This window comes from Chiloscyllium plagiosum, unplaced genomic scaffold (genome assembly GCF_037043375.1).
Source record: "Chiloscyllium plagiosum isolate Xiang-an unplaced genomic scaffold, Cpla_swu_hap1 HiC_scaffold_46, whole genome shotgun sequence".
In the NCBI taxonomy this organism is placed as follows: Eukaryota; Metazoa; Chordata; class Chondrichthyes; order Orectolobiformes; family Hemiscylliidae; genus Chiloscyllium; species Chiloscyllium plagiosum.
The window spans coordinates 16,787,643-16,815,608 of record NW_028270184.1 but is presented as its reverse complement, the minus strand read 5'-3'; the positions used below and the strand labels follow the sequence as shown (position 1 = coordinate 16,815,608).

General features: G+C 53.3%; 1 protein-coding gene across 1 annotated transcript; it reads left to right on the top strand.

Moving 5' to 3' along the window:
• The first annotated feature begins 759 nt into the window (after window positions 1–759).
• LOC122543954 (uncharacterized) lies at window positions 760–19,788 on the top strand. The gene is made up of 3 exons (XM_087983800.1): window positions 760–830; window positions 1,423–2,245; window positions 11,765–19,788. Exons 2-3 carry the CDS (start codon window positions 1,727–1,729, stop codon window positions 12,683–12,685), a joined length of 1,440 nt encoding a protein of 479 aa, XP_087839926.1. The 5' UTR covers window positions 760–830; window positions 1,423–1,726; the 3' UTR covers window positions 12,686–19,788.
• Window positions 19,789–27,966: the final 8,178 nt, after the last annotated feature.

Sequence of the window (27,966 nt, the reverse complement as noted above, 5' to 3'; positions counted from 1 at the left end):
GTTGATATTCAGTACACATTATTCTGTGTGAATATTAGATTAGATTCCATACAGTATGGAAACAGGCTCTTCAGCCTGACTCTCCGAAGTGTAACCCATCCCCCTCTGACTAATGTACCTAACACTATGGATAATTTAGCATGGCCAATTCACCGACCTGCACATCTTTAGGATTGTGGGAGGAAACCGGAGCCCCCGGAGGAAACCCAGGGAGAACGTGCAAACTCCACACTGACAATTGCCCGAGGCTGGAATGGTGCTGCCCACATGATGGAATATGGTGATTATTATTATGGTGTTAATATATTTCTCAGACAAATTAAAAATCACTATATCCCACATACTCCGTCCTCCACACCCTCCCCTCCCCAGGTCTTTAAGCCTTTGCCTGATATTAGAAAGCTGGTCCTGTGTGTCTGAATGAGGATCCTGTTCTCACCAGCATTTCCGCCTTTCCATCCACTTCCCACAGATAGGCTTTATGAGTACTACAACGCCCACAATCCCTGTCGCCTGCCTGGATACGAAACTACGCATGTGCGCAGTCGGATCTGTGCGAGAAGAGCTGGGACGAATGTATTGGTCGGCTGTGGATGACATCATGGACCCAATGCTTTCCCGCCATCACATGGGTCCAATTTCCGCCCCAAGTCCGCATTATCGCGCATTGACCAATAGAACACGGCGGAGAACCGGAAGAACACTGGTTCTCCAGCCAATCAGTGTTCCCCTATTGTCACGGAGGGCCGTACCAGGCTGGGCTGGTTTGGGGTTGATCAGTACATGCGGTCCCAAGTACTTGATGAGCACATTAAAAGTGGACGGTTTTTGTGAGCAAACTTATCTATTCTTTGTTCTGACGCTGGGCTTTTATTAATAATTCTCTGCCTAAATCCGTAACAAACACTTCAATATTCTGTAACTAGTCATCTTATATGTCTAAGGTGGTGACGTTACAAAGTTTTCACTGCACTCATTTGCAGTCTCTGCGACAATAACGGTTAATCTTATCATTCTTCTGAAGCTGTTCAATCCTACCCTTCAAAGCTGCTGCTGCTGCATCTCTTTCTCTCTCTGAATGAAGACTGACCTTCATTGAGACGGAGACAGTGTCTTTCATCTTTCCTTTCTAAAAAAAAATCTAGTGTTAAGTTAATGATTTATAGAAACTTGAAAAGAAAGAAAATCGAAACCAACAAGGGGACAGAGTCTATCCAGCACGGAGCTGTTACACAGCACCCTCAGGAGAATGGGGAGGGTGTATATTAAGGACAGGGGAGTGAGAATAGCCGGGAAGGGTGTGTGGGATTGAGGTTTTTAGATTTGGGGGGAAGAGAAAGGGAAAAGTTATTTCAGAGAAACTAAAATTGTCTGTCCTGCATTTGTAATCTGTACTTATTCCTTTTATAACTGCTTTTACAGGAAACTGGAAGGAGAAGATTTACAGACAGGAATCTTCTAACAAACATTGTGAAAATAGTGACTTAATTAACTGGGATTTAAATAACCATAAATTGAAAAATGTCTGTCCTGTCTGTATCAAAGGTTTAACATCAATTTGACTGGAAAAGCAGTGAGAGACACCCTCTCGCCCCTGTGTAAGAATTTTCCATTGAACTGACTGAAACAGCTACAATCAGTCACGTGACCTGCCATACACATTACATTGCATGTGTGTGGCTAGAGTTGATTATTGTACTTTCAGAGACACAAGAACATCCTCAGTATGGAGAAACCGTGGAAGTGTGAGGACTGTGGAAAGGGATTCCAGTCCCTGTCGACATTGGAATTTCATCGACGTGGCCACAACAGAGAACGGCCATTCACCTGCTCGGAATGTGGGGAGGGATTCCCTGATATGTCTGCCCTACGGAAACACCAGCGTGCTGCCACGGGAGAGAGGCCATTCACCTGCTCTGAGTGTGGGAAGAAATTCCGTGAATATTTCACCCTGCTGAGCCACCAGCGAGCTCACGCTGGCAAGAGTCCATGTACCTGCTTGGACTGTGGAAAGGTATTTACTCAGTTCTCCAGTCTGCAGACACACCAGCGAGTTCACACTGGAGAGAGGCCCTTTACCTGTTCTGAATGTGGGAAAGAGTTCACTCAGTTATCAAGCCTGCAGAGACACCAGCGAATTCACACTGGGGAGAAACCATTCAAATGTTCCAAATGTAAGAAGCCATTCAGAGACTACTCTGGTCTACAGAAACACCAGAGAGTTCATACTGGGGAGAGGCCATACGTGTGTTCTGAATGTGGGAAGCGATTCACTCAGTCATCCAATCTACGAAAACATGAGCGAATTCACAAGTGACTGCAGAGATTGGATCTGTTGTTAATCAGCGTCAACATCCATGTTCAACCTCTAGAATGTAGGAGGCTAAGGCATCACCTGCAAACTCTCCTCCATGTCGCAGACCATCCTCACTTGGAACTGTACTGGCTGTTCCTTCACTGTCACTGGGCCAGACTCCCCTCTACACCACAAGGTGTGCAGTTCCAGAAGGCAGCTCACCAGCACCTTCTCAAGCAGGACAGTATGGGATGGGCAGTAAATGCTGACACAGATACTATACCCTATCGATTGATATTAAAAATGAGGGGAAATCCTATCCAAGACTGAACCGTGTTCATTCTTACAGGGGGTGAAGTATGAGGGCCAGAGGGTTTCTTTCCACTGGACTGGCCACACTCGCCACTTTGCTTCCAGTGAGGCTGATGCTCTTTGAGCCTGGGACTGCGCACACTCTCATGGAGATCGGCCCAAAAAGCTGAGGAAGAACATTTCTTTCATCCTTGACTGCAAATAATGTCGTCCCTCCCACTGCAAATCGGAAATGAATACATGTCCCATTGAGTCGATAGCACAGGGCCAGTCGGCGCAATTATCTGTTGGTAATTATGCCCCATATAAGCCTCCATCCTTCCCTCTTCGTCTCCCACCATCAACATATCCTTTTATTCCTTTCTTCCTCATGTATGTGTCCAGCTTCTCCTTAAATCTGTTCTTACTGTTCACCTCAACCGCTTGTGGGAGTAAGTTCAACATTCTTGCCTCTTGTTGGGTAAAGATGTTCCTCATAAAATCCCCAGTTGGATTATTGATCATCTTAGCCATCCTTTTTTTTGAGAGAGAGAAAAGGTCCCCAGCCTTTCCTGAGGGTTAAATACTTTCAGTTCTCATGTTCTGCTTGTGATTCTATGTGACACCTTCCCCAGTGTCTGTTTCCTTTTTCTAAATGGAGATGATAAATATTGACACCGTCCCCAGTGGTGCATAACCACAGTTTGAAATAATTTGCACATTATCTTTGTTTTTCAATCCATCCCTGTAGATATGAGTCTATGTTCTGCACCTTTACAGAAAGATGTGCAATTCCTGGAGATGTTGGAAACTATTTGTGGGAGTAATATCAGGAATTGAAATTGGTTGGAGAGACTGGAGCAGCTGAGCCTGTTCTCTTTAGATCAGAGGGTCATAGTGGCAGAGTAAAGAAGTAGGCCATTCAGCCTTTGGGTCTGTGCTGACTGTCAGTCCTTGGTCATAACCCCACAGGTTTATATCAGTCAAGTCTCCTGGATACGTTATCAATGCATTGAATAGTATTGTTAGAGTGGGCCAAAATTTGGCCGATTGAGTTTAACTTGAGGTCATGCATCCTGTTTGAAAAAATGGGAAGGCTAGCAGATTATCTAAATGGGGAGACCCTTCAGGGTTCTCCACTGCAGCAGAATCTAGGTGTCCTCTTTCATGAGTCTCAGAAAACTAGCATGCAGGTACAGCAGATTATTAAAAAGAAAGCAAATGGATTGTTATCTCTTATAGCTAAAGGAATAGAATATGTCAAAAAAACATTCAGCCCAATGGATCAGAGAGCACAAACATGGATTGTGGTGAAATTGATGAGCAGTTTATTAGACACAGCGATATCGTGGAGGAGAAATTGAGCAGGCTGACACAGAACTGATCCTCTGCACAGAATGCTTTTCCCAGAACAGAAGATGTAGGCATGCTTTATAGGGGTACAACACAAAGGTGATAATTGTAAAGTAGTTACAGTTCAATGGTGAAAATTGTAAAGCGATTAAAACAAGAATAAACTGAATGGAAGTTCAAGTGTCTGGCAGTGGTAATTCATTTGTAATTGACAGAGGAGATTCCAGCCATTTTCAGAAATGGGTGAAATGTCGTCATTTGTATTTCCTGCCCATGCGAGTATGTGTAAATGTCCTTTCCCCTGGCATTCAGGTGTGCTCATTGTGTTCCTCCTGTGAGTGAAGTCGTTCGGGGTATCTCGATCTGCCTCTTTTGTTTATGTGGTATCGGTTTCAATGGGAAATGGGCTTGCCCTAAGGATATTGAAACCGCAGTGCTAAATGGGGCAGGGAGCTTTACTGTGAAGGTTGTTTGGGAAGTCTACTCTCTGGTCTGGAAATAGCTTGGCCATGTCTGGTTTCTTAGCCTGTTTGGCCAAGACTGGGGCATTGTGGGTGTGTTCTGCCTGTGTTGGCAGGCTTGATTTGTGTTTTGCAGACCACCTTCTGTTTCTTTTTAATGTGGCCATGTTGTGGGTGGGCAGGGTGGCAAATATTTTTCCCAAAATCCCCTTTTTGTTTAAAGGGAGGGTTGAAAAGGGGGGCAATGTAGCCAGATCTGGGGGAGGTGGGGGCAGGGAGGGGATTGTTAGGTAGTGGGGGGTTCGGTGTTGTACAGGTAGTCGTTAGTGTTGGAATCTGACAGAGCGGAGGCTGTGTCAGGGTGGGAATGTCACTCCAGCAGACTTGTATTAGCAGGGTGGTGAAGGGGCAGGGGGTAACAATGCTGTATACAACCGGGAACAGCACATAGAGGATCATGACCAGGACTACGATACCCGCAAGAATGGCAGTAAGGGATATCAGAACCTGCAGCAGGTCTGTGCCCATGAGCCAAGCCCGGAGGTTGCCCAGCTTCACAAGTTCCAGTGGGACTCTTGCCGTGTAGGATAGCAGCAGCCTGTCAGTTCCGTTATGTTTTCATTGGTGTCAGGAATGTAGGTACAGCACTCTGTGCCAACCAGGGCACAAGTGCCCCCTTTCTCGGCCAGCAAATAGTCCAGGGCCATTCTACTTTGTAGGGCGACAATGCGAATGGTGACAGCCTCTGCAGCTGAGCGAGCACTTCAGCCGTGACATTCGCTATCTCCTCTAGCACGGTGGCCAGTTGATGTGCCTCAGCGTTGTATAATTGGGCACAAATAGGGAGTGTACCTCGTCTAGGGCAGTGAGGGTGTGATTTGCTGTGGGTGATAAGCTTCCAGAAGGGAGAGAACAGGAAGTGGCAAATGAGTAGTACCATGTATCTGATGAAACAGCTGCCAGCCCTTGACAATGGCAGCCAGGGGCATGCCTTGTGGTCACAGACAAAATAAGTGCCGTTGTATGTTTTTAAGTGGTGGGTTTGGGTTCCTGTCCAGATGGTAGTGAAAGTGGAATTGTGGGCAGACTTTTTATGGGCAAGTAAATTTAGGATACTACCCTGTGCTGCAGATCGATGCGCTATGGGAGCTCGGAGCAGAGAGTTGGTGCATTGGCTCCAGTCAGCCTCCCATGCAGATGGCTGGCTTCTTGTCAGGCAGATGGTTCCTATGGGTGCTCCCCGTCCAGTGGTTTTAGATTAGATTAGATTCCCTACAGTGTGGAAACAGGCCCTTTGGCCCAACTAGCCCACACTGACTCTCCGAAGAGTAACCACCCAGACCCATTTCCTCTCTTGACTAATGCACCTAACACTTTGGGCAATTTAGCATGGCCAATTCACCCGACCTGCACATCTTTGTGACTGTGGTAGGAAAGCGGAGCAGTCAGAGGAAACCCACACAAACGCTGGGAGAATGTGAAAACTCCACACACAGTCACCTGCAGCTGGAATCAAACCTGCGACCCTGGTGCTGTGAGGCAGCAGTGCTAGCCACTGAGTCACAGTGCTGCCCCATAACATCATCACTTATATAAGTGATGAAAAGCCATGGATCCACTGTGATGGTCAAGGCTGGGGGTTAGTGTGAGGGGTTGTAGGCTGGGTAGAACTATGCTGTGAATTTGTCTAGGTGATACCCTGCAGATTTCCAGTGGTTTGGGCTATTAGTCACATGAGTGGCCGGTTTGGTAGGCTGAGCGTTGTGACCTTGGGACCTGTCCGGATCCAGCCACCATTCTGCCATCTGTGCGATGTTAAAAGAGACTGGGGCTAGAGGAATGCCCCCATGGGACTGGGCTGGGAAGCAGGCACAGACCCAGCAGCGGGTCTGGTTCACCCTCTGAATATCTGTGGGTCACATGAAGGAAAGTTTTTTTTTGCCAGCCATTTGCAATGGACAAAATGTCCTGTTCTGTGTCCCCTGTTAGCGATCTGCAGTGATGTGCAGGTCAGACCAAGGGTAATGATCCTGATGGCTGCGGCAAGCAGCTGGATCCCTCTGGTGTCCAGTCCTGCTTGGTCGTATTTCTACGGAGATGGAGCCCTCTTGTCGCGTGCGTTCATTCTGGTGTCCCTTGGAGCTTGACAGCTGGCCTGGTTGAGAGCAAGATCAGGATGGTCCTTTCCACTGAGGGGAGAGAGAATCTTTCAGCAGTAACTGTATCATTACATTGTTCCCAGGTTTAAATGGGTGAAGTGGTTGCTGGTATGGTGCAGGCAGCACAGCTTTTACCAATTCATGGTTTAAAGTGATCCTCCTACTAAGGGCTTGAACGTAATCTAAGCAAGCCTCCTGTATTAAGAGGAGCGCTGTGTCAGTGAGTGTTTTTGGGGGTCTGGTGGTGTGGGCACAGGCTGTCCCATTAGCACCTCCCAAAGGGTGTCAGTCCCGTCATTCGATTTACCTGTCCTCTTATTGTGTACAGTGCCAATGGCAGGACGTCTGGCCAAGTCAATCCGGTGTCCTGAATGATATTGGTGAGGGTGGTTTTGAGGATGCCGTTCATTTTTTCTACCTTTCCTGATAACTGGGGCTGGTAGAGGATGTGGTGTCTCCAGGGTATCCCTAGGGTTTCACGGTGAAATGGGTCCCCCTGTCTATTTCTATGTTCCCTGGAACTCCAAATCTTGGAATAACATCCCACAGGAGACACTTTGCCACTGTTCGGGCATCATCTTTTTTTTGGTGTGGAATGCCTCTACCCATTTCGAAAGCATGTCTACAATAACTAGACTGTATTTGTATCCCTGTTTCTGAGGCATGTGGGCAAAATCAATCTGGACGTGGGTGAATGGCCCCTCAAGAACCGGTAAGTGATCATATTTGGCTACAGGCTTCCCTGTATTGTTCTGTAAACAGATGAGGCATTGTGTCAGCAGGGCTTGGGCAGTTGCGGCAAATCCCAGTGCATACCAGGAATGGCTGAAAGCAAGTATCATTCCTCTCTTGCCTATGTGTCTGATTGTGTGCCACCATCAGGCTAGATAAAAACCTACAGGGAGGGTGACTGTACAGGCCCAAGCGGCCCTCTCTTTTGGTGAGGCAGCTTGCTGAGCTGCTCGGACTGCATCGGGGGGTCTGGGAGTATGCAGGCATTTCCTTGGGTGACGGGATCAGTGGCAGAGGTGTAGGTGGCATATCTTATAATTGCTACAGCAGAGGGTAGCAGAGGTTGGTGATGAGTGCAACGCGTTGGAGTGGTCTCCCAGCAGGCATCCAGCTATGAGAAAATCAACAATTTGCAGAGCAGTCGAACCATGGGGGGCTTCAGGAATACTCTCCTATCTCATGCAGTTCAGCGTAGGACCCGCCATGGTCCTAAACGCTGCCATCGTCTCTGCCTCCTGTCCAGTAACCCTCATGGGTCACAGACGCTGTGCAAGTTAAATGCCAGCATCCACTACTCCCCGCAAGTACTCACGCTCAAGATCCTGGAACCACACTCCTGGAGTCATCTCCCATAGCCCCGATCTCTCTAACCAGGCAAACTCTTGCTACACCTGGTTATGCCTGCCAGAACCTACCCATGCCCTTTTTGACCCTCTCCTCTCCTGGCTACCAATCACCCCTTCACCACCCATGTAACCTTTCCTCCAGTGGATGATATTGACAGGCCGCTTTGTCTGTCAATTTCACTGTTCAGCTTCTGGCCCACAGGAACCGGCATCAACATATGTTGCTCTCACAGACTCACACCTCGAGCTCGCCTCCCCACTAATGATCACTCGTAGGTACTTTGTTGGACCGCAAGGTGTGGCAGCAGAAGTGCAACTCCGTGTAGAGCAGGCTGCACTGGCTTGCAAAGACCCAATGGCGGTTCCGCATATTTCCCCTTATTACTAAGAACCTGTAGCTCCCCAAAGATCTAGCAACCACGACAGTGTGGCTCACGCAATCACCACTACATTTCACACCCCTTCGGCAAGGCACAGATCCCCCAGATTGCACCGATTAGAGAAGATGAATTCTGTGCATACTGCGCTCCTGCATTACTGCAATCTACTTTTACAAAACAGAGCCCAGGTGCTGCCCCCTCCTATGAGAGCCCCTCCTTATACTCGCTGTGGCCACAGCACTTTGACCACACAGGCCAGGTATTATCCACCCTGGCACATAGTTACACTCAGACAGGGAGCCATCCTACCATCAACATGACAATACCCGTTACTACCCTGCAGCAGTAGAAGTGATGATACCAGCTATTGACTTATTTCTGCAACAGGGAATCCTAGTGCCCACAACCAACCCATGCAACACGTCCATCGTACCTATCCCAAAGCCTGAGAGACCAGGAAAATGGTACTTTGTGCAAGATCTTAGGGTTGTCAATGCCATTGTTGTCCCCTGCACCCCTGTAGTCCTGGAAACAAATGCTATCCTGACCAGTATCCCTGCCTCTGCCACCTGCTTTGTAATCGACCTATGCTCAGCCGCCTTCTCGATTTAAATTGTCCCCTGACAGCCAATGCCTTTTCACTTTTACATATGGTGGCTGCTAATATACATGGACCCAGCTTCCCCAAGGGTATACGAAGAGCCCCACAGTTTATGCTGCTTGCAGTACACTGCACTTGTTCACCCTCCACCTGCCATGCCACAGGACCCTCCTCCAGTATGTGGATGATCTGCTAATAGCTTCCACCTCCACTGTGGCCTTGCTCTGCTGTCTGGCACAGGGTGACTATCGAGAAAATGCAGTTTTGTCAGCAAAAAGTCCAACACCTGGGGTACGACCTTTCACATGGCTTCAAAGCATTGTCCAAGGAGCGTGTGGCTGTCTTCATCCAACTTCCCCCACCTGTCACAAGTATGCAGCTGCATGCTTTTTTGGGGATGGTAAACTGCTGCATGCACTGGATCCCTTATCACCATGCCATTGATGCACCCCCGTGGGAGACAGCTTCCCATGAACAGCCGGCCGAAGTGAAGTGGACACCCAAACTGCAAAGGGCATTCACTGAACTGAAGCAAAAACTAATCTCCGCTCCTGCTCTGGGAGTTCCAAATTATTCACAGCCCTTCTATGTTTAAGTAACTGAGTCAGAAGGGTTTGCAGCCGGCATTTTAACGCAGCTTCATGGGCACCTCTATCGCCCTGTTGCCTTTTATTCTGTCCATTTACAACCTGTTGTGAGGGGAATGCCGGAATGTTTGCGTGCGGTGGCAACAGCCACAGTAACAATGGTAAAGGCCACCCCATTGTGCTAGATGATCCGTGTACTGTTTTGGTCCCACATTTGGTCTCCCTGCTGCTTAATTCAACAGCAACCGAACATTTTACTGCAACTCAGAACTGGCTATGAGGTCGCTCTCCCTACAGCGCGCTCCTACCTTGAAACCCTCCACCCTACTCCCGCCCACCCAGCACGATGCTGCAGACGACCATGACTGATTCAGCAGGTTGTTACCCCACGTCCCGACTTGATACTTTTCACCGATGGCTTTTTCTTCCAGCCATCAGACTAACGCACGTTAGCAGGATATGCTATCTGCACCCCCTTGACTACCCTCGAATCAGGTAAAAACAATGACTGCAGATGCTGTAAACCAGATTCTGGATTAGTGGTGCTGGAAGAGCACAGCAGTTCAGGCAGCATCCAAGGAGCAGCAAAATCGACGTTTCGGGCAAAAGCCCTTCATACCCTCGAATCAGCTGCATTACCAGACAGGATGTCCACACAGGCTGCATAGCTCTTTGCTCTCACCAGAGCCTGCATCCTGGCAAAAGGGGAGCACAACTAACATCTACACAGGCTACACATATGCCTTTGGAATCATTTTCAGTGTTGTTCAGCCCACGCTTCCAGTCGGTTGTCACACAGGAGACTGGGATTTAATTCCCCACCGGCGAGGGTACAGCATTTTTTAGGATACCTTTGATATCCCTGACCCTGGACTAGGTATTACTGCCAGCTGCCCCAAATATTTGAAACAACATCTCCCAACAGGCTTATGGGACAAAACACAAGGCAGGCTCTTTGGGGGTGGGCCAAAGCATCACCCCGCCTCTCATTATCTCGGATTGGTTGGAGGAGGGTCCGGTTCAGCCCTGTCGTTAAGCCGCGCCCGCGACTTCATAGGACTAAAGCTGACGTCATGACGCCGGGATCCTCTGTGACGTCGGACGAGACGGAGGCGGAGACGGTGCGTGTTGGAGACGAACGGAGCCGGCGGCGGGCAAGGGAATATGCCCGAGCGATCGGTTTCGGCTCCTACACTCGGGAGAAGAATGTGAGACAAGGTAGGGATGTAAACTGGAAAAGGAGTCGGGGGGGGGGGGGGCATGAGGAGGCTATAAACTCCATGGGGTGGCCTGAGGCCGCAGTGCGTGTGGACGGGGGTGAGAACGGAGCGACCGCCCTCTTGGTGAGGGCAGTTGTCACCGGGTAACCGGCCGCCATCTTGGTATAGGCATACGGTGTTACCCGGCCGCCACCTCGCTGAAGACGGGCATTGACCTTGCGTAACGTGCCGCCATGTTGGTGAGGGAGAGGCGTGTCTGACTTTCGGTCGAATCCATGAGGGTGTGATCAGGAAGGAAATATTGGAGGTGGGTCAGTCTGGGAGAGGATACAACAAAATAGGCTGGAAGCCCCAAACTCTAATCAGAATCACTGCTTTGATTCTCAGTCTGCAGCCAGGAGATTGAGATATGAATCCAGAGGCAGGATAGAAAACTGGGAATGGGGGAAAGAGATGGGCAGATAGATCCGGATTTCAGTCCAAAGAAGGAAGAGATGTGGAATCAGGACATTACAGACTTGAGGAGGAAGAAATTACGAAAATAATGTTCCTTCGAATCTGGAATTCCCTTCTGATTTTCTATCCTGGCACTGATAATGATTACTTTTGTCAACTCCTTTTGCAGGATATTTGAACAGAAGACTTCGGAGATATTGAACACAAAGCAAATTTCCTGCCAAAGTCTGGTTGACTTATGCCACTCACCAGGAGCTGAGTATTATCGGCCTCTGAGTGTGGACAGGGAAATGTTTGTTCTGACTGTGGGAAATTATTTCAGACATCTGTGTGAGCAACGAGGACCCAATGATAAACACACACACAACCCCCTGAGTGATTGTATTCCAGTGAGTAGACTGCGGAAAGAGCATTACACAATCGCACATTCCAATGAGAGCATTCTGGTGAATTTGCTGTGAAAAGAACTTCAACTTGTCAAGAAGATTGAGAAAACATTCACCCCATTGGCAGTGGGGAGATACTGTGCTCAGAGTGTGGTCAAGGCTTCAATTGATCACCCATCCTGAAGAGATACAAAGACACCGTTTTTGACCATGGAGAAACCGTGGAAATGTGAGGACTGTGGTAAAGGGTTCAATTATCCATCCCAGTTGGAAATCCACCGACGAGTTCACACTGGAGAGAAGCCATTCACTTGTTCTGTGTGTGGGAAAGGATTTACTCAGACAACCAAACTCATGTCTCACCAGAGAATTCACACCGAGGAGAGACCATTCACCTGTCCAGAGTGTGGGAAGGGATTTACGCAGACATCCTGCCTCATGTTACACCAGCGGATTCACACTGAGGAGAGACCTTTCAGCTGCACTTACTGTGCAAAGAGGTTCATGTCTTCATCTGATCTGAATATACACCAGCGTGTTCACACTGGGGAGAAACCATTCAACTGTTCTGTGTGTGGGAAGAGATTCCCTCATTCATCTGGCCTTCGATCACACCAGCGAGTTCATACTGAGCAGAAACCATTCAGCTGCACCACCTGTGGAAAAAGTTTCCGACATTCGTCTGCCCTGGTTGAACACCAGCGAGTTCACTCTGGGGAAAAGCCATTCACCTGTTCTGTGTGTGGGCAGGGCTTCACTCAGTCGTCCAGTTTGCTGAGACACCAACGAGTACACACCGGAGAGAAGCCATTCAGCTGCACTTCCTGTGGGAAAGGTTTCCGGCAGTCATCCACCCTGACTGCACACCAGCGAATTCACACGGGGGAGAAACCCTTCACTTGCTCTGCATGTGGAAAGGGATTCACAGTTTCCTCCGCACTCGAGTCACACCAGCTAATTCACACAGAGGAGAAGCCATTCAACTGCACTTCCTGTGGGAAGAGTTTCAGGTGTTCATCCTCTCTCCTTGCTCACCAGCGAGTTCATACTGGAGAGAGACCGTTCATTTGCTCTGTGTGTGGGAAGGGATTCACTCGGTCCTTCAACCTAGTGACACATAAGCGAGTTCATAAGTGAATCTCAATAACCTGTATACTGTTGAAGTTCAAGGAGGAAACTCTTCATCATCTTCAGGCCCAGCCAGTGATTTCCATTTCTTGTGAAAGAATTGGATTCTGCTGTTATTGCTGTTGTTGATCACTTCCAAGATTGACAGTCTGACAACATTAGATTTGTTTCAATTGATGTTAACACTCCTATAACTGGCTAGAGTTTGGTAATTTGGATATGTTGCTGATTTTTGGGACTGCAATGCCCCTTTTTAAAAGCAACAACAGTGATCCTGGATTTGAGGTCTGTGTTTGGAGAGAGGAACACATCCTGTGCAAGGGAAAACACAAAATTGTCAATTTACAAACAAAGCTGACAAAGGAAATCACCAAAAACTCTGTCTAACAAAGCTTCCAGGGTCAATTGCTCCTTTCATTGCCCTCTATTGCACAGATTGACAGCATCATAATCTGTATAGGACCAGGATGAAGGATGTAGTGAAATTGGGTTGTGTCATTTTAAAAAATGTTGATTTTTAAAAAATATTTGTTCATCTGTGGGATGCGGGTGTTGCTGGCTGGGCCTGCATTTATTTCCTGTCCTGGGTGACACTTGAGAAGGTCGTGGTAAGGTGCCTTATATAGAGAGTCCCAAAAGTGTGGAAACTGGCTATTCGGACCAACGTGTCCAGACCAACCCTCTGAAGAGCATCCCACTCAGACCCAGACACATCCCACTACCCTATCCCTCAAACCCTACATTTCCCATCCACCAATCAACATATCCCTGTACACAATGGGTAGTTAGGATGTCCAGTCCTCCTAACCTGCACATCTTTGGCCCGTGGGAGGAAACTGGAACACTTGGAGGAAACCTACACAGACGCTGGGAGAATGTGCAAAGTGCACACAGTCAGTTGTCCGAGGCTGGGATCGAACCTGGGTCCCTGGCAATGTGAGGCAGTAATGCTTACCACTGAGTCATGGTGCGTTTTTGACCTGCTGCAGTCCACCTGCTGTGGATTGACCCACAATGTGACAAATCCAATTGCATTTTTAGTCACTGGTAACCCCCAAGATGTTGGTAGTGTGGGATTTTGTGATAGTAACACAGTTGAATGCCAAGAGGCAGTAGTTAGATTGTCTTATTGGTGACAGCCATAAACTGGCTTTGTGTAGCTCAAATGTTACTTGCCATTTGTTAGCTCAAACCTGGATATTATCGAGATCTTGCTGCATGTGAACATCGACTGCTTCAGTATCTGAGGAGTCACGAATGGTGCTGAATTTTGTGCAATCGTCGGAGAACATCCCCACTTCTGACCTTATGATGGACGGAAGGTTATTGCTGAAGCAGCTGAAGATTGTTGGGCCCAGGATTCTACCCTGAGGGACTCCAGAGATGTCCTGGAGCAGAGATGACTGACCTACCAACAGCCACCACTATCTTCTTGTGTGCCGGGTGTGACTCCAGCAGGGTGGTTGTCCCGAATACCCATTGATTCCAGTTTTGTTAGGGCTCCTTGATGCCACACTTGGTCGAATGCAGCCTTGATGTAAAGGGCTATCACTCTCCCCTCTCGCCTGGAATTCAGCTCTTTTGTTCATTTTTGAACCAAGGCTGTAATGAGGTCAGGAGCTGAGTGACCTTGGCGTAACCCAAACTGGGCATCACTGAGCAGGTTATTGCTGAGCAGCTGCTGCTTGATAGCACTGTTGATGACCCCTCCCATCACTTTACTGATGATCGACAGCAGACTGATGGGGCGGTAATCGGTTGGGTTAGATTTGTTCTGCTTTGTGTACAGGACATACCTGGGCAGTGCTACACATTGTTGGATAAATGTTGTAATTAGACTGGAGGAGTGTGGCCGGTGGAGAGGAAGTTCAGGAGTGCACCTTCAGTCGTTTTACTGGAATGTTGTCAGGACCTGAAGCTTTTGCCGTCAACTGTTTCTTGATAGCACATGGAGTGAATCGAACTGGCTGAAGACTGGTATGTGTAATTCTTGAAACACTGAAGGATGCTGAGATAGATCAGCCACTTAGCACGACTAGCTGAAGGTTGCTGCGAAAGCTTCAGCCTTATCTTTTGAACTGATGTAATGGGCTCCTCCGTCAATGAGAATGGAGCTATTTGTGGAGTCTCCTCCTCCAGTGAGTGGCGTAACCAGGGTTGCTCCCCTGGATTGATGGTAATGGTTGAGTGGGGATATGCCGTGCCATGAGTTTGCAGATTGGGCTGGAGTACAATTCTGCTGCAGGTGTTGGCCCACAGCACCTCATGAATACCCAGTCTTGAGTCGCCAGATCTCTGCAAGGTCTGTTCCATGTAGCAAGGTGATAGTGCCATATAACACGATGGAGGGTATTCTCAATGTGAAGGTGGGACTTCGTCTCCACAAGGACTATGCAGTGGCCACACTTATCAATACTGTCATGGGCAGATATATCTACAACCTGTATGGATGAGGTCAAGTGTGTTCTTGTTGGTTCCTTTACTGCCACAGATTCAGTCTGGCAGCTATGTCCTTTAGGTCCTGAACAGCTCAGTCAGTCATACTGTTGCTGAGCCTCTCTTGTTGGTGGACATTGAAATCCCCCAGTGGATGTTCTGTGCCCTTGCCATCCTGAGTGCTTCCTCCAAGTTTTATTCAACTTTAAGGAGGATTGATTCATCAGCTGAGACAGGACGCTACGGAATAATCTGCAGGAGGTTTCATACCCATGTTTAACCTGAAACCATGAGACATCATGGGGTCCACATTCAATGTTGAGAACTCCCAGAGTAACTCCCTCCCGGCTGCATCCCGCTGTTCCACCACGTCTGCCGATCTGCCCGTCAGTGGGACAGGACATATCCGGGGATAGTGATAGTGGTGTTGTGGGACATTGTCTATAAGGTATTATGAGAGTATGATCTATATCCTGATATATTGTTCAACAACCTTCCTCACTATCCTCAACTCCACTAATTTCCATGGCATTAGCAAACTTATTAATCAGACCACTTACACGTTCATCCAAATCTTTTATACTTAAAACAAACCTTGTGGAACATCCCTGTCACTGCCAGTCAGAAAAACACCCACCACCGTGGGGCGGCACGGTGGCTCAGTGGTTAGCACTGCTGCCTCACAGCACCAGGGTCCCAGGGTTCATCCCAGCCTCGGGTGACTGTCTGTGTGGAGTTTGCACCTTCTCCCCGTGTCTGCGTGGGTGTCTTCCGGGTGCTCCGGTTTCCTCCCACAGTCCAAAAGATGTGCAGGTCAGGTAAATTGGCCATGCTAAATTGCCCGTAGTGTTAGGTGCATTGGTCAGAGGGAAATGAGTCTGGGTGGGTTACTCTATGGAGGGGTCGGTGTGGACTAGTTGGGCCGAAAGGCCTGTTTCCATACTGTAGGAACTCTAATCTTAAAAGAAAAACAACTACCCTTTGTCCTCTACAATCCAAGTTTGTATTCAGTTCAGCAACTCACCATGGAATCGATCGTGACTTAATCTTCTGAACCAGCCTATCATGAGGGAGCTTGTCAAATGCTTCAGTGGAGTGCATCCACTGCCCTGTTCTTACCAATCATCTTTGTCACTTCCTCAAGAAAACTCAATCAGGTTTGTGAGCCATGACGTCCTCTACAGGAAACCATGATGCATGTTGTCCACATGGACTTTAGCAAGGCCTTTGACAACGCCCCTCATGGCAGGCAGATGCAGAAGTTGAAGCCACTTAGAATACACTGTGAGATGGATACAGAACTTGCTTTGTCACAGAAGGCAGAGAGTAGCGGTGCACGGACATTTCTGTGACTGGAGATCTGTGAGCAGTAGCACCAGTCGGGATCAGTGCTGAGACCCCTGTTGTTTCCATATTTATGTGTCAATGATTTGGAGGAGAATGTCGGTGGCCCAATTAATAAGTATTTGAATGTCACAAAGATTGGAACGAGCTGTGAATATTGAGGAGGAATGCTAGACGATATAGCAGGATTGACAGGAAACTTGGGCAGAGAAATGGAGATGGAATTTAATTCAGACAAGTGTGAGGTGGTGCATTTTGAAAGTTTTAATAAGGGAGAGACATATACAGTAAATGGCAGAATCCTGGGAAGCATTATAATAGAGAGGGATTTGGCATTCAGGTCTACAGTTTCCTGAAAATGGCAATTCGTTTGGATATTGTTGGCGCGCCTTCATTGGTCACAGTACATAAACATTGACAAGGCACATTGCAGCTTGATAGAACTTTAGCAAGGTTACATTTGGAATATTGTGTACAATTCTGCTTGCCACACCACCATGAGGATGTAAGGCTTTGGAGATGGTACAGAAACAGTTTCCCAGGATGTCGCATGGTTTGGAAGATATTACCTATGAGGAGAGGAGAGGCATAGAGATGTACAGCAAGGAAACAGACCCTTCAGTCCAACCCGTCCATGTCGACCAGATATCCCAACCCAATCTAGTCCCACCTGCCAGCACCCGGCCCATATCCCTCCAAACCCTTCCTATTCATGTATCCATCCAAATGCCTCTTAAATGTTACTATTGTACCAGTTTCCACCACTTCCTCTGGCAGTTCATTCCATACATGTACTACCCTCTGTGTGAAAACGTTGCCCCATAGGTCTCCTTTATATCTTTCCCCTCTCACCCTAAACCTATGCCCTCTAGTTCTGGACTCCCCGACCCAGGGAAAAGACTTTGTCTATTTATCCTATCTATGGCCCTCATAATTTTGTAAACCTCTATAAGGTCACCCCTCAGCCTCTGACGCTCCAGGGAAAACAGCCCCAGCCTTTTCAGCCTCTCCCAAGAGCTCAAATGCTCCAAACCTGGCAACATCCTTGTAAATCTTTTCTGAAACCTTTCAAGTTTCACAGCATCTTTCCGATAGGAAGGAGACCAGAATTGCACGCAATATTCCAACAGTGGCCTAACTAATGACTTGTACAGCCGCAACATGACCTCCCAACTCCTGAACTCAATACTCTGACCAATAAAGGAAAGCATACCAAATGCCTTCTTCACAACCCAATCTACCTGCGACTTCACTTTCAAGGAGCTATGAACCTGCACTCCAAGGTCTGTTTGTTCAGCAACACTCCCTAGGGCCTTACCATAAAGTATATAAGTCCTGCTAAGGTTTGTTTTCCCAAAATGCAGCACCTTGCATTTATCAAAAGCATTGATAAGAGCTGTCAAGGAGAAAGTTCAAATTGAGAACCATAAGGAATACAAAAGGTTCAGAGTTGGGCTAAGTGGGTGAAAAAGCGAACAAGAAGTGAAGAGAAATAAAGAGAAAAGACTGGCAACCATTTCATGATACACTGGGTTTAACAGAATATAGGAGAGAAACCAAAGAAAGATGCAGGTTCTGGGTTCAGACAAAGGTGAGCTTTAGGAACACAGTATTCCCATGGGAAGCAGCAGGGGCAGCCGATCAGATTGTCACCATGAGTGAGACAATGACCCACCACAACCTAACTTCCCCCCCCCCCCCATTTGTTGTTGTAGGTGAGGATGGAGGATACATGTGGGAGGGGAACAAGCTTGTATGTGAGATATGATGAAGATTAAACATACTGCATGTTGAACACAAAGCTGTCTGATTTGATTTTTATGCAAAATTTAAAGACAGAGCTGGAGTTATTAAAACCAGTAGAAACAATCCCCGTTTGAAAATGTTCAATGCTGGTTGTTATTGAAAGTAAAATCCAAAGCTCCAGCAGTTACTTATGAACTCATGTGTGTCAGCAAGTGAGATAAATGAGTGAACCCCTTCCCACACTCAGAGCAGATGAATGGTCTCTGTCCAGTGTAAATGCGCTAGTATATGCTAAGATTAGCCAGTGGTCTGAACCCAGTCCCACATACACCACCTGAACGGTCTGTCAGCAGTGTGAACATATTGATATCTCATCAGTTTCCCAGAACATTTGAAGCACTTCCCACAGGTTGGACATTGAAAAGGTCAGTGTGAACCAGCTTGTGTGTCAGCACTGTGGTTAACCAAATAAATCCCTTCCCGCAATGAAAGCTTGTGTTGTGTCAGTCTAGATAGTTGTCTAAAACCATGTCCACATACAGAACATGGTTTCTCCACACTGTGAACAGCTTTCTCCTTCCATGTTCAAAATCTGGTGATAATCAGTTTACAAGAAATTGGGGGACTCTATCAGACCCTAGGATAATGACTGATGTCACTTTCCCTGTGTAATTGATTGAAAACAGAACAATTAGAGTGAGAGCGAGCCCCACACAAACACCAGGTTGGCTGTGAAATTCAGCTGGTAATGAATGTGGTAATTCATAGGATTTATGGTGCATGATGAGAAAGTGACCATAGAAGCTGCTGGGTTGTCATAAAACCTGTGTCGATCAGCGAATGGAACTTGCCACCTAGTCTGGACCTACACACTGGGTCCAGTCTGTGTAATGCTTTGGTATTCCCCCTCAGTAAATCCCCTTCCTCCAACTATTATTGATAGGCCAAATTCTTCATCCCATGAAACAGTTTCACAAATCTCTTTTGTACTGCATTCAATGCCAACATATCTGTTCTTAAATAAGAGGATGACACCGTACATAATACATTAGGAATGGCTTCACCAATATCCTGTGCAGTTCTTACAAGATCCCACAATGTTTAAACTCCAACACCTGGCAATTTAGGCCAAAATTCCATTTTCTTCCTTCATAATTTGCAACACAAGTTTAGGAGTTTAGTCCCATCCTTGACCTTTTCCATAACAATCCTGAATGGGAAAGAGTTATAATAAGCGTCTGCAAAACGCTCCCTCACTGACACTTCAACCTTCCCCTTCCTTGTTGAGACTATTACATACCGGCTTCAAAAGCTGTCCCGGATCTATGTTAAAAATTCTGATAATCTTTCACACTATGACGACCACAGTTAATGTCGGGGAAGTTGAAAGCCCCAGCTATGACGACGCGATTACTTTTACACTTCCCTGAAATTTGCCTCCTTTCCTGCTCTTGTCATTCTACCCAGACGGATTTATTTAAGATGTTTTTAAAGATGCTGTCGGAGAATTGTCCAAGTATAAATAAAGCCCGTATGAAATTGACACACACACACACTGATTTATTTCACAATATTGTGGGAAGAGGAATTGACTGCTCGTATTCAGAATGGGCAGTCTGTCGAGTCATAGAGGTGTACAGCAAGGAAACAGACCCTTTGGTCCAACCCGTCCATGCCGACCAGATATCCCAACCCAATCTAGTCCCACCTGCCAGCACCCGGCCCATATCCCTCCAAACCCTTCCTATTCATATACCCATCCAAATGCCTCTTAAATGTTGCAATTGTACCAGCCTCCACCACATCCACTGGCAGCTCATTCCATACAGGTACCACCCTCTGCGTGAAAAAGTTGCCCCTTAAGTCTCTTTTATATCTTTCCCCTCTCACCCTAAACCTATGCCCTCTAGTTCTGGATTCCCCGACCCCAGGGAAAAGACTTTGCCTATTTATCCTATCCATGCCCCTCATAATTTTGTAAACCTCTATAAGGTCACCTCTGAGCCTCCGACGCTCCAGGGAAAACAGCCTCAGCCTGTTCAGCCTCTCCCTGTAGCTCAGATCCTCCAACCCTGGCAACATCCTTGTAAATCTTTTCTGAACCCTTTCAAGTTTCACAACATCTTTCCGATAGGAAGGAGACCAGAATTGCACGCAATATTCCAACAGTGGCCTAACCAATGTCCTGTACAGCTGCAACATGACCTCCCAACTCCTGTACTCAATACTCTGACCAATAAAGGAAAGCATACCAAACACCTTCTTCACTATCCTATCTACCTGCAACTCCACTTTCAAAGAGCTATGAATCTGCCTCCAAGATCTCTTTGTTCAGCAACACTCCCGAGGACCTTTCCATTAAGTGTATAAGTCCTGCTAAGATTTGCTTTCCCAAAATGCAGCACCTCGTATTTATCTGAATTAAACTCCATCTGCCACTTCTCAGCCCATTGGCTCATCTGGTCCAGATCCTGTTGTAATCTGAGGTAACCCTCTTCGCTGTCCACTACACCTCCAAATTTGTACAGATGAGTCTCAGCCCTCTTCACCTGTACTTAGTTTTTATATGGTTACAAGAGATCAAAGTTAATTACAAGACAATACGGTTTCAATCAAATTTATTGGGAACAATGCTGCTAGTTGCTCAATTAACAATGGCAACAGGAGGCTAGTTAATCCATAGAATTAGGTGCTAATATTCAGCATCCCCTTCCTTCCTCTCTCTCCTGTAGTCCCTCCCTCTTGCCTCTCTCTCTCCCCTACTCCCTACCTCCCCTCCCTCTCTTCCCCTCCCTCTCTCTCCCCTCCCTCCCTCTCCCTCCCTTCCTCCCTCCCCCCTCTCCCTCCCTTCCTCCCTCCCCTCTTCCCCCCTTCCTCCCTCCCCTTTCCCCTCCCTCTTTCCCCACCCCTCTTTCCCCTCCCCTTTCCCCCTCCCCCCCTTCCCCTCCCCTTTCCCCCTCCCCCCTCTTTCCCATCCCTCACCCATCTTTTGACCTCCCTCCCCCTCTTCCCCACTCCTCTCTCCCCTTTCACACCTCCCCTCTCTCCCCCTCCCTCCCTCTCCTCTCACCCTCCCTCCCTCTCCTCTCTCCCCCCACCCACTCCATTCTCCACCCCACCCACACCCCTCTACCCCCATCCCTTTCCCCTTTTCCCCCTCTGTCTCCCCTTCCCCCTCCCCTTCCCCCTCTCTCTCCCCTTCCCCCCTCCCCTTCCCCCTCACCCCATTCCCCCAACCCTTTCCTTCCTCTCCACTCTCCCCCCCATCCATGCCACTCTCCCTCCATCTCTCTCACCTTCCCCACTCTCTCTCTCCTTTACCCACTCTCTCTCTCTCCTTTCCCCCCTCCCTCCCCTCCTATCTCCCCCTTCCTCCCCTCCTATCTACCCCTCCCTCCGACACACTCTCCCCCTCCCACTCCCTCCCTCCCACTCTCCCCCTCCCTCCCACTCTCCCCCTCCCTCCCACTCTCCCCCTGCCTCCCATTCTCCCTTATCTCCCTCCCTCCCATTCTCCCCTATCTCCCTCCCACTCTTCCCTGCCTCCCTCCCACTCCTCTCCACCTCCCTCCCACTCTCCCTGCCTCCCTCCCACTCATCCCCAGCCTTCCACCCACTCTCCCCCTGCCTCCGCCTGCCCTTTCCCCCTTGCCTACCCCACTCTTTCCTGCTCCCTCCCTCTCCTCTCCCCCCTCCCTCTCCTCTCCCCTCCCTTCCTCTCCTCTCCTCTCTCCCCCCACCCACTCCACCCCACCCACACCCCTCTACCCCCACCCCTTTTTCCCCCTCTCTCTTCCCTTCCCCCCCTTCCCCCTCACCCCATTCCCCCCATCCCTTTCCCTCCTCTCCACTCTCCCCCCACCCACTCCACTCCACCCCACCCACACCCCTCTACCCCCACCCCTTTCCCCTTTTCCCCCTCTCTCTTCCCTTCCCCCCCTTCCCCCTCACCCTATTCCCCCCATCCCTTTCCCTCCTCTCCACTCTCCCCCCACCCATGCCACTCTCCGCCACGCCCCTCTCCATCCATCTCTCTCACCTTCCCCACTCTCTCTCCTTTACCACTCTCTCTCTCTCTTTCTCACCTCCTTCCCCCTCCTATCTCCCCCTTCTATCTCTCCCTCCCTCCGACCCACTCTCCCCCTCCCACTCTCCCCCTCCCTCCCACCCACCCTCCCCTGCCTCCCTCTGCCCTTTCCCCCTTGCCTACCCCTACTCTTTCCTGCTCCCTCGCTCTCCTCTCCCACCCTCCCTCCCTCCAAACCTCCCTCCCCCACAATCCAAACCTCCCTCCCTCCCACCCACTCTCCCCTGCCTCCCTCCCACTCTCCCCCTGCCTCCCTCTCCCTTTTCCCCCTTCCCCCTGCCTCCCTCTCCCCTTCCCCCGCCCCCTCTCCCCTTCCCCCGCCCCCTCTCCCCTTCCCCCGCCTCCCTCGCCCTTTTTCCGCTCCCTCGCTCTCCTATCCCACCCTCCCCCTCCCTTCAAACCTCCCTCCCCACCCACTCCCACCTCCCTCCTTCCCACTCTCCCCCGCCTCCCTCCCACTCTCCCCCCGCCTCCCTCCCACTCTCCCCCTGCCTCCCTCCCACTCTCCCCCTGCCTCCCTCCCACTCTCCCCCTGCCTCCCTCTCCCTTTTCCCTCTCAACTCTCCCTCTCGCCGCCTCCTCCCTCTCCCCCTCCTGCCTCCTCCCTTACTCCCCGCTCCTCCACCTTCCTCCCACTCACATCCCCGTCCACCTCCTCACTTCCTCCCCCTCCTCCCTCCCTCCGCCCTCTGTCTCTCTCTCCCTCCCTCTCACCTTCTCGCTCTCCCCCGCCTCCTCCATCTCCCGCTCCTGCCTCCTCCTTCCCCTCTCCTTCCCATCCACCCTCCACTCCCTTCCCCTTCCGCTTCCCCTTCCCCTCCCTGCCCCTTCCCCTCCCCACCCCACACCTTCCCCTCCCCTTCCCCTCCCTGCCAGTCCCCTTCCCTCCCCCGCTCCCCCAGCCCACTCCCCCACCCCTGCTCCTCCACGTCCCATTCCCTCTCCCTCCCCTTCCTCTCCCTCCCCTTCCTCTCCCCTCCCCTCACCTCGTCTCCCCTTCCCTCCCCCTCCCCTTCCCCTCCCCTCACCTCCTCTCCCCTTCCCTCCCCCTCCCCTTCCCCTCCCCTACCCCTCTCCTCCCCCTCCCCTCCCCCTACCTCTCCCCTCCCCTCCCCCTCCCCTACCCCTCTCCTCCCCCTCCCCTTCCCCTCCCCCTACCTCTCCCCTCCCCTACCCCTCCCCTCCCCTTCCCCTCCCCCTACCTCTCCCCTCCCCCTGCCCGACCCCTCCTGTCCCCCTTCCCTTCCCCTCCCCCTACCTCTCCCCTCCCCCTGCCCAACCTCTCCTGTCCCCTCCCCCTCCCCTCCCATCCTCCCCCTCCCCTCCCCTCCTCCCCCTCCCCTCTCCCCCTCCCCTCCCCCCCCTCCCCCTCCCCTCCCCCTACCCCTCCCCTCCTCCTGCCCGACCCCTCCTGTCCCCTCCGGTCCCCTCCCCTCCCCTCCCCCTCCCCTCCCCTCCTCTCCCTCCCCCTCCTCCCCCTCCCCCCAGCTTCCCCCCTCCCCTCCCGCTCCCCCTCCAACTCACCCTCTCCCCTCTCACTCCCCTTCCCCCTCCACCCCTTCCCCCTCCCCCCTCCACCTCACCCTCTCCCCCCTCCACCTCACCCTCTCCCCCCTCCACCTCACCCTCTCCCCTCTCACTCCCCCTCTCACTCCCCCTCTCCCTTTCCCCCTCCACCCCTTCCCCTCCCTTCCCTTCCCCTCCCGCTTCCCCTCCCCTTCCCCTCCCCCTCCCGCTTCCCCTCCCCCTCCCCCTCCCCTCCCCCTCCCCTCCCCCCCCCTCCCCCCCCTTCCCCTCCCCTCCCTTCCCCTCCCCTCCCCCCATTCCCCTCCCCCTCCCCTCCCCCCCTTCCCCTCCCCCTCCCATCCCCCCCTTCCCCTCCCCCTCCCCTCCCCCCCTTCCCCTCCCCCTCCCCCCCTTCCCCTCCCCCTCCCCCTCCCCTCCCCCCCTTCCCCTCCCCCCCTTCCCCTCCCCCCCTTCCCCTCCCCCCCTTCCCCTCCACTTCCCCTCCCCCCTTCCCCTCCACTTCCCCGTCCCCTCCCCCTCCCCCTCCCTTCCCCCTCCCTTCCCCCTCCCCCTCCCCTCCCCTTCCCCTCCCTCCCCTTCCCCTCCCTTCCCCTTCCCTCCCCTCCCCCTCCCCCTCCCTTCCCCTTCCCTCCCCTCCCCCTCCCCTCCCCTCCCTTCCCCTTCCCTCCCCTCCCCCTCCCCTCCCCTCCCTTCCCCTTCCCTCCCCTCCCCCTCCCCTCCCCCACCCCGCCCCCTCCCCCTCCCCTCCCCCGCCCCCTCCCCCTCCCCCTCCCCCGCCCCCTCCCCCGCCCCCTCCCCCTCCCCTCCCCGTCCCCGTCCCCTCCCCCGTCCCCTCCCCCGTCCCCTCCCCCTTCCCCTTTCCCGTCCCCTCCCCCTTTCCCGTCCCCTCCCCCTTCCCCCTTTCCCCTTTCCCCTTTCCCCTTCCCCCTCCCCCTCCCCTTCCCCTTCCCCCTCCCCCTCCCCCTCCCCCTCCCCCCCGCCCTCCCCCTCCCCCCCGCCCTCCCCCTCCCCCTCCCCTTCCCCCTCCCCCTCCCCTTCCCCCTCCCCCTCCCCTTCCCCCTCCCCCTCCCCCTCCCCTTCCCCCTCCCCCCTCCCCTTCCCCCTCCCCCTCCCCCTTCTCCCTCCCCCTCCCCCTTCTCCCTCACACTGTCCCTCAGGATTCCATCCAACAACTTGCCCACTATTGATTTAACACTCACTGGTCTATAGTTCCCTGGCTTTTCCTTCCCCCCTTCTTAAATAGTGGCACCATTCCCACTCCCCCACCCCCCCACCCCTGCTCCTCCACGTCCTATTCCCTCTCCCTCCCTTCCCCTCCCCTCACCTCCCCTCCCCTCACCTCCCCTCCCCTCACTTCCTCTCCCCTCCCCTCACTTCCTCTCCCCTCCCCTCACCTCCTCTCCCCTTCCCTCCCCCTTCCCCTCCCCTTCCCCTCCCCCTCCCCTCCCCTACCCCCTCCCCCTACCCCTCCCCCTCCCCCTCCCCTACCCTTCCCCCCCCCCTCCCCCTCCCCTACCCTTCCCCCCCCCCACCCCACCCCCTACCCCTCCTGTCCCCTCCGGTCCACTCCCTCTCCTCCTCCCCTCCTCCCCCACCCCTCCCCTCCCCCCACCCATCCCCCTACCCCTCCCCTCCACCTGCCCGACCCCTGCTGTCCCCTCCCCCTCCCCTCCCCTCCCGCTCCCCCTCCAACTCACCCTCTCCCCTCTCACTCCCCCTCTCCCCTTCCCCCTCCACCCCTTCCCCCTCCACCCCTTCCCCTTCCCTTCCCCTTCCCTTCCCGCTTACCCTCCCCTTTCCCTCCCCTCCCCTCCCCTCCCCTTCCCTCTCCCCTTCCCCCTCCCCTTCCCCCTCCCCTTCCCCCTCCCCTCCCCTTCCCCCTCCCCTCCCCTTCCCCCTCCCCTCCCCTCCCCTCCCCCTCCCCTCCCCCTCCCCCTTCCCCTCCCTTTCCCCTCCACTTCCCCCTTCCCCTCCCCCTTCCCCTCCCCCTTCCCCTCCCCCCTTCCCCTCCCCCTTCCCCTCCCCCCTTCCCCTTCCCCTCCCCTTCCCCCTCCCCTCCCCTTCCCCCTCCCCTCCCCTTCCCCCTCCCCTCCCCTTCCCCCTCCCCTTCCCCCTCCCCTCCCCTTCCCCCTCCCCTCCCCTTTCCCTCCACTTCCCCCTCCCCTCCCCTTTCCCTCCACTTCCCCTTTCCCTCCACTTCCCCTCCCCCCTTCCCCTCCCCATCCCCCTTCCCCTTCCCTTCCCCCTTCCCCTTCCCCCTTCCGCTCCACTTCCCCTCCCCCCTTCCCCTCCACTTCCCCCTTCCCCTCCACTTCCCCTCCCCTTCCCCTCCCCTCCCCTCCCCTCCCCCTCCCCTCCCCTCCCCTCCCCCTCCCCTCCCCTCCCCTTCCCTCCACTCCACTCCCCCTCCCCTCCCCTTCCCTCCACTCCACTCCCCCTCCCCTCCCCTTCCCTCCACTCCATTCCCCCTCCCCTCCACTCCACTCCCCCTTCCCTCCCCTCCCCTCCCCCCCTCCCCTCCCCCCTCCCTCCCCTCCCCCCCTCCCTCCCCCCTCCCTCCCCTCCCCCCCCCTCCCTCCCCTCCCCCCCTCCCTCCCCCTCCCCTCCACTACCCCCCCTCCCCTCCCCCTCCCCTCCACTCCCCCCCCTCCCCTCCACTCCCCCCCTCCCCTCCACTCCCCCTCCCCCCCACTCCCCCTCCCCCTCCCCCCCACTTTCCCTCCCCTTCTCTCCCCCTCCCCTCCCCCTCCCTCCCCCTCCCCTCCCCCCTCCCTCCCCCTCCCCTCCCCCCCTCCCCCTCCCCTTCTCTCCCCCTCCCCTCCCCCTCCCCCTCCCCTCCCCCCCTCCCCCTCCCCTCTCCCCCTCCCCCTCCCCTCTCCCCCTCCCCCTCCCCTCTCCCCCTCCCCTCCCCCTCCCCTCCCCCCCTCCCCTCCCCCTCCCCTCCCCCCCTCCCCTCCCCCTCCCCCTCCCCTCCCCCTCCCCCTCCCCCTCCCCTCCCCCTCCCCTCCCCCTCCCTCCCCCTCCCCCCTCCCCTCCTCCTCCCCCCCCTCCCCTCCTCCTCCCCCCCTCCCCTCCTCCTCCCCCTCCCCCTCCCCTCCCCCTCCCCCCCTCCCCTCCCCGCCCTCCCCTCCCCGCCCTCCCCTCCCCCCTCCCCTCCCCTCCCCTCCCCGCCCTCCCCTCCCCCCTCCCCTCCCCTCCCCTCCCCGCCCTCCCCTCCCCCTCCCCTCCCCTCCCCCTCCCCCCTCCCCTCCCTCCCCTCCCCCTCCCCTCCCCTCCCCCCTCCCCTCCCCTCCCCCCTCCCCCCTCCCCTCCCTCCCCTCCCCCTCCCCTCCCCTCCCCCCTCCCCTCCCCTCCCCCCTCCCCCCTCCCCTCCCTCCCCTCCCCCCTCCCCTCCCTCCCCTCCCTCCCCTCCCTCCCCTCCCCCCTCCCCTCCCCTCCCCCCTCCCCTCCCCTCCCCCTTCCCTCCCCCTCCCCTCCCCCTTCCCTCCCCCTCCCCTCCCCCTCCCCCTCCCCTCCCCCTCCCCTCCCCCTCCCCCTCCCCTCCCCTCCCCCTCCCCCTCCCCTCCCCCTCCCCCTCCCCCTCCCCCTCCCCTCCCCCTCCCCTCCCCTCCCCCTCCCCCTCCCCTCCCCCTCCCCTTCCCTCCCCCTCCCCCTCCCCCTCCCCCTCCCCCTCCCCCTCCCCTCCCCCTCCCCTCCCCCTCCCCTCCCCCTCCCCCTCCCCTTCCCTCCCCCGTCCCCTCCCCTTCCCCTCCCCCTTCCTTTCCCCTCCCCCTCCCCTTCCCCTTCCCCCTCCCCTTCCCCCTCCCCCTCCCCTTCCCCCTCCCCCTCCCCTTCCCCCTCCCCCTCCCCTTCCCCTTCCCCTTCCCCTTCCCCCTCCCCTTCCCCCTCCCCTTCCCCCTCCCCCTCCCCCTCATGGGTGGTCCCATCCCCTCATGTGTTCTGGCACCTCACCTGTGGCTACTGATGATACAAATATCTCACAAATAACCCAGCAATCCTGAGGGACAGGAGTAACCTGCATTTGGAAAGGCAAGGACTGATCAGGGATAGTCAACATAACTTTGTGCTTGGGAAATTGTGTCTCACTAATTATTCAGTTTTTTTGTAGTAAAGAGGATTGATTAGGGCAGAGAAGTGCAAATGATCTATA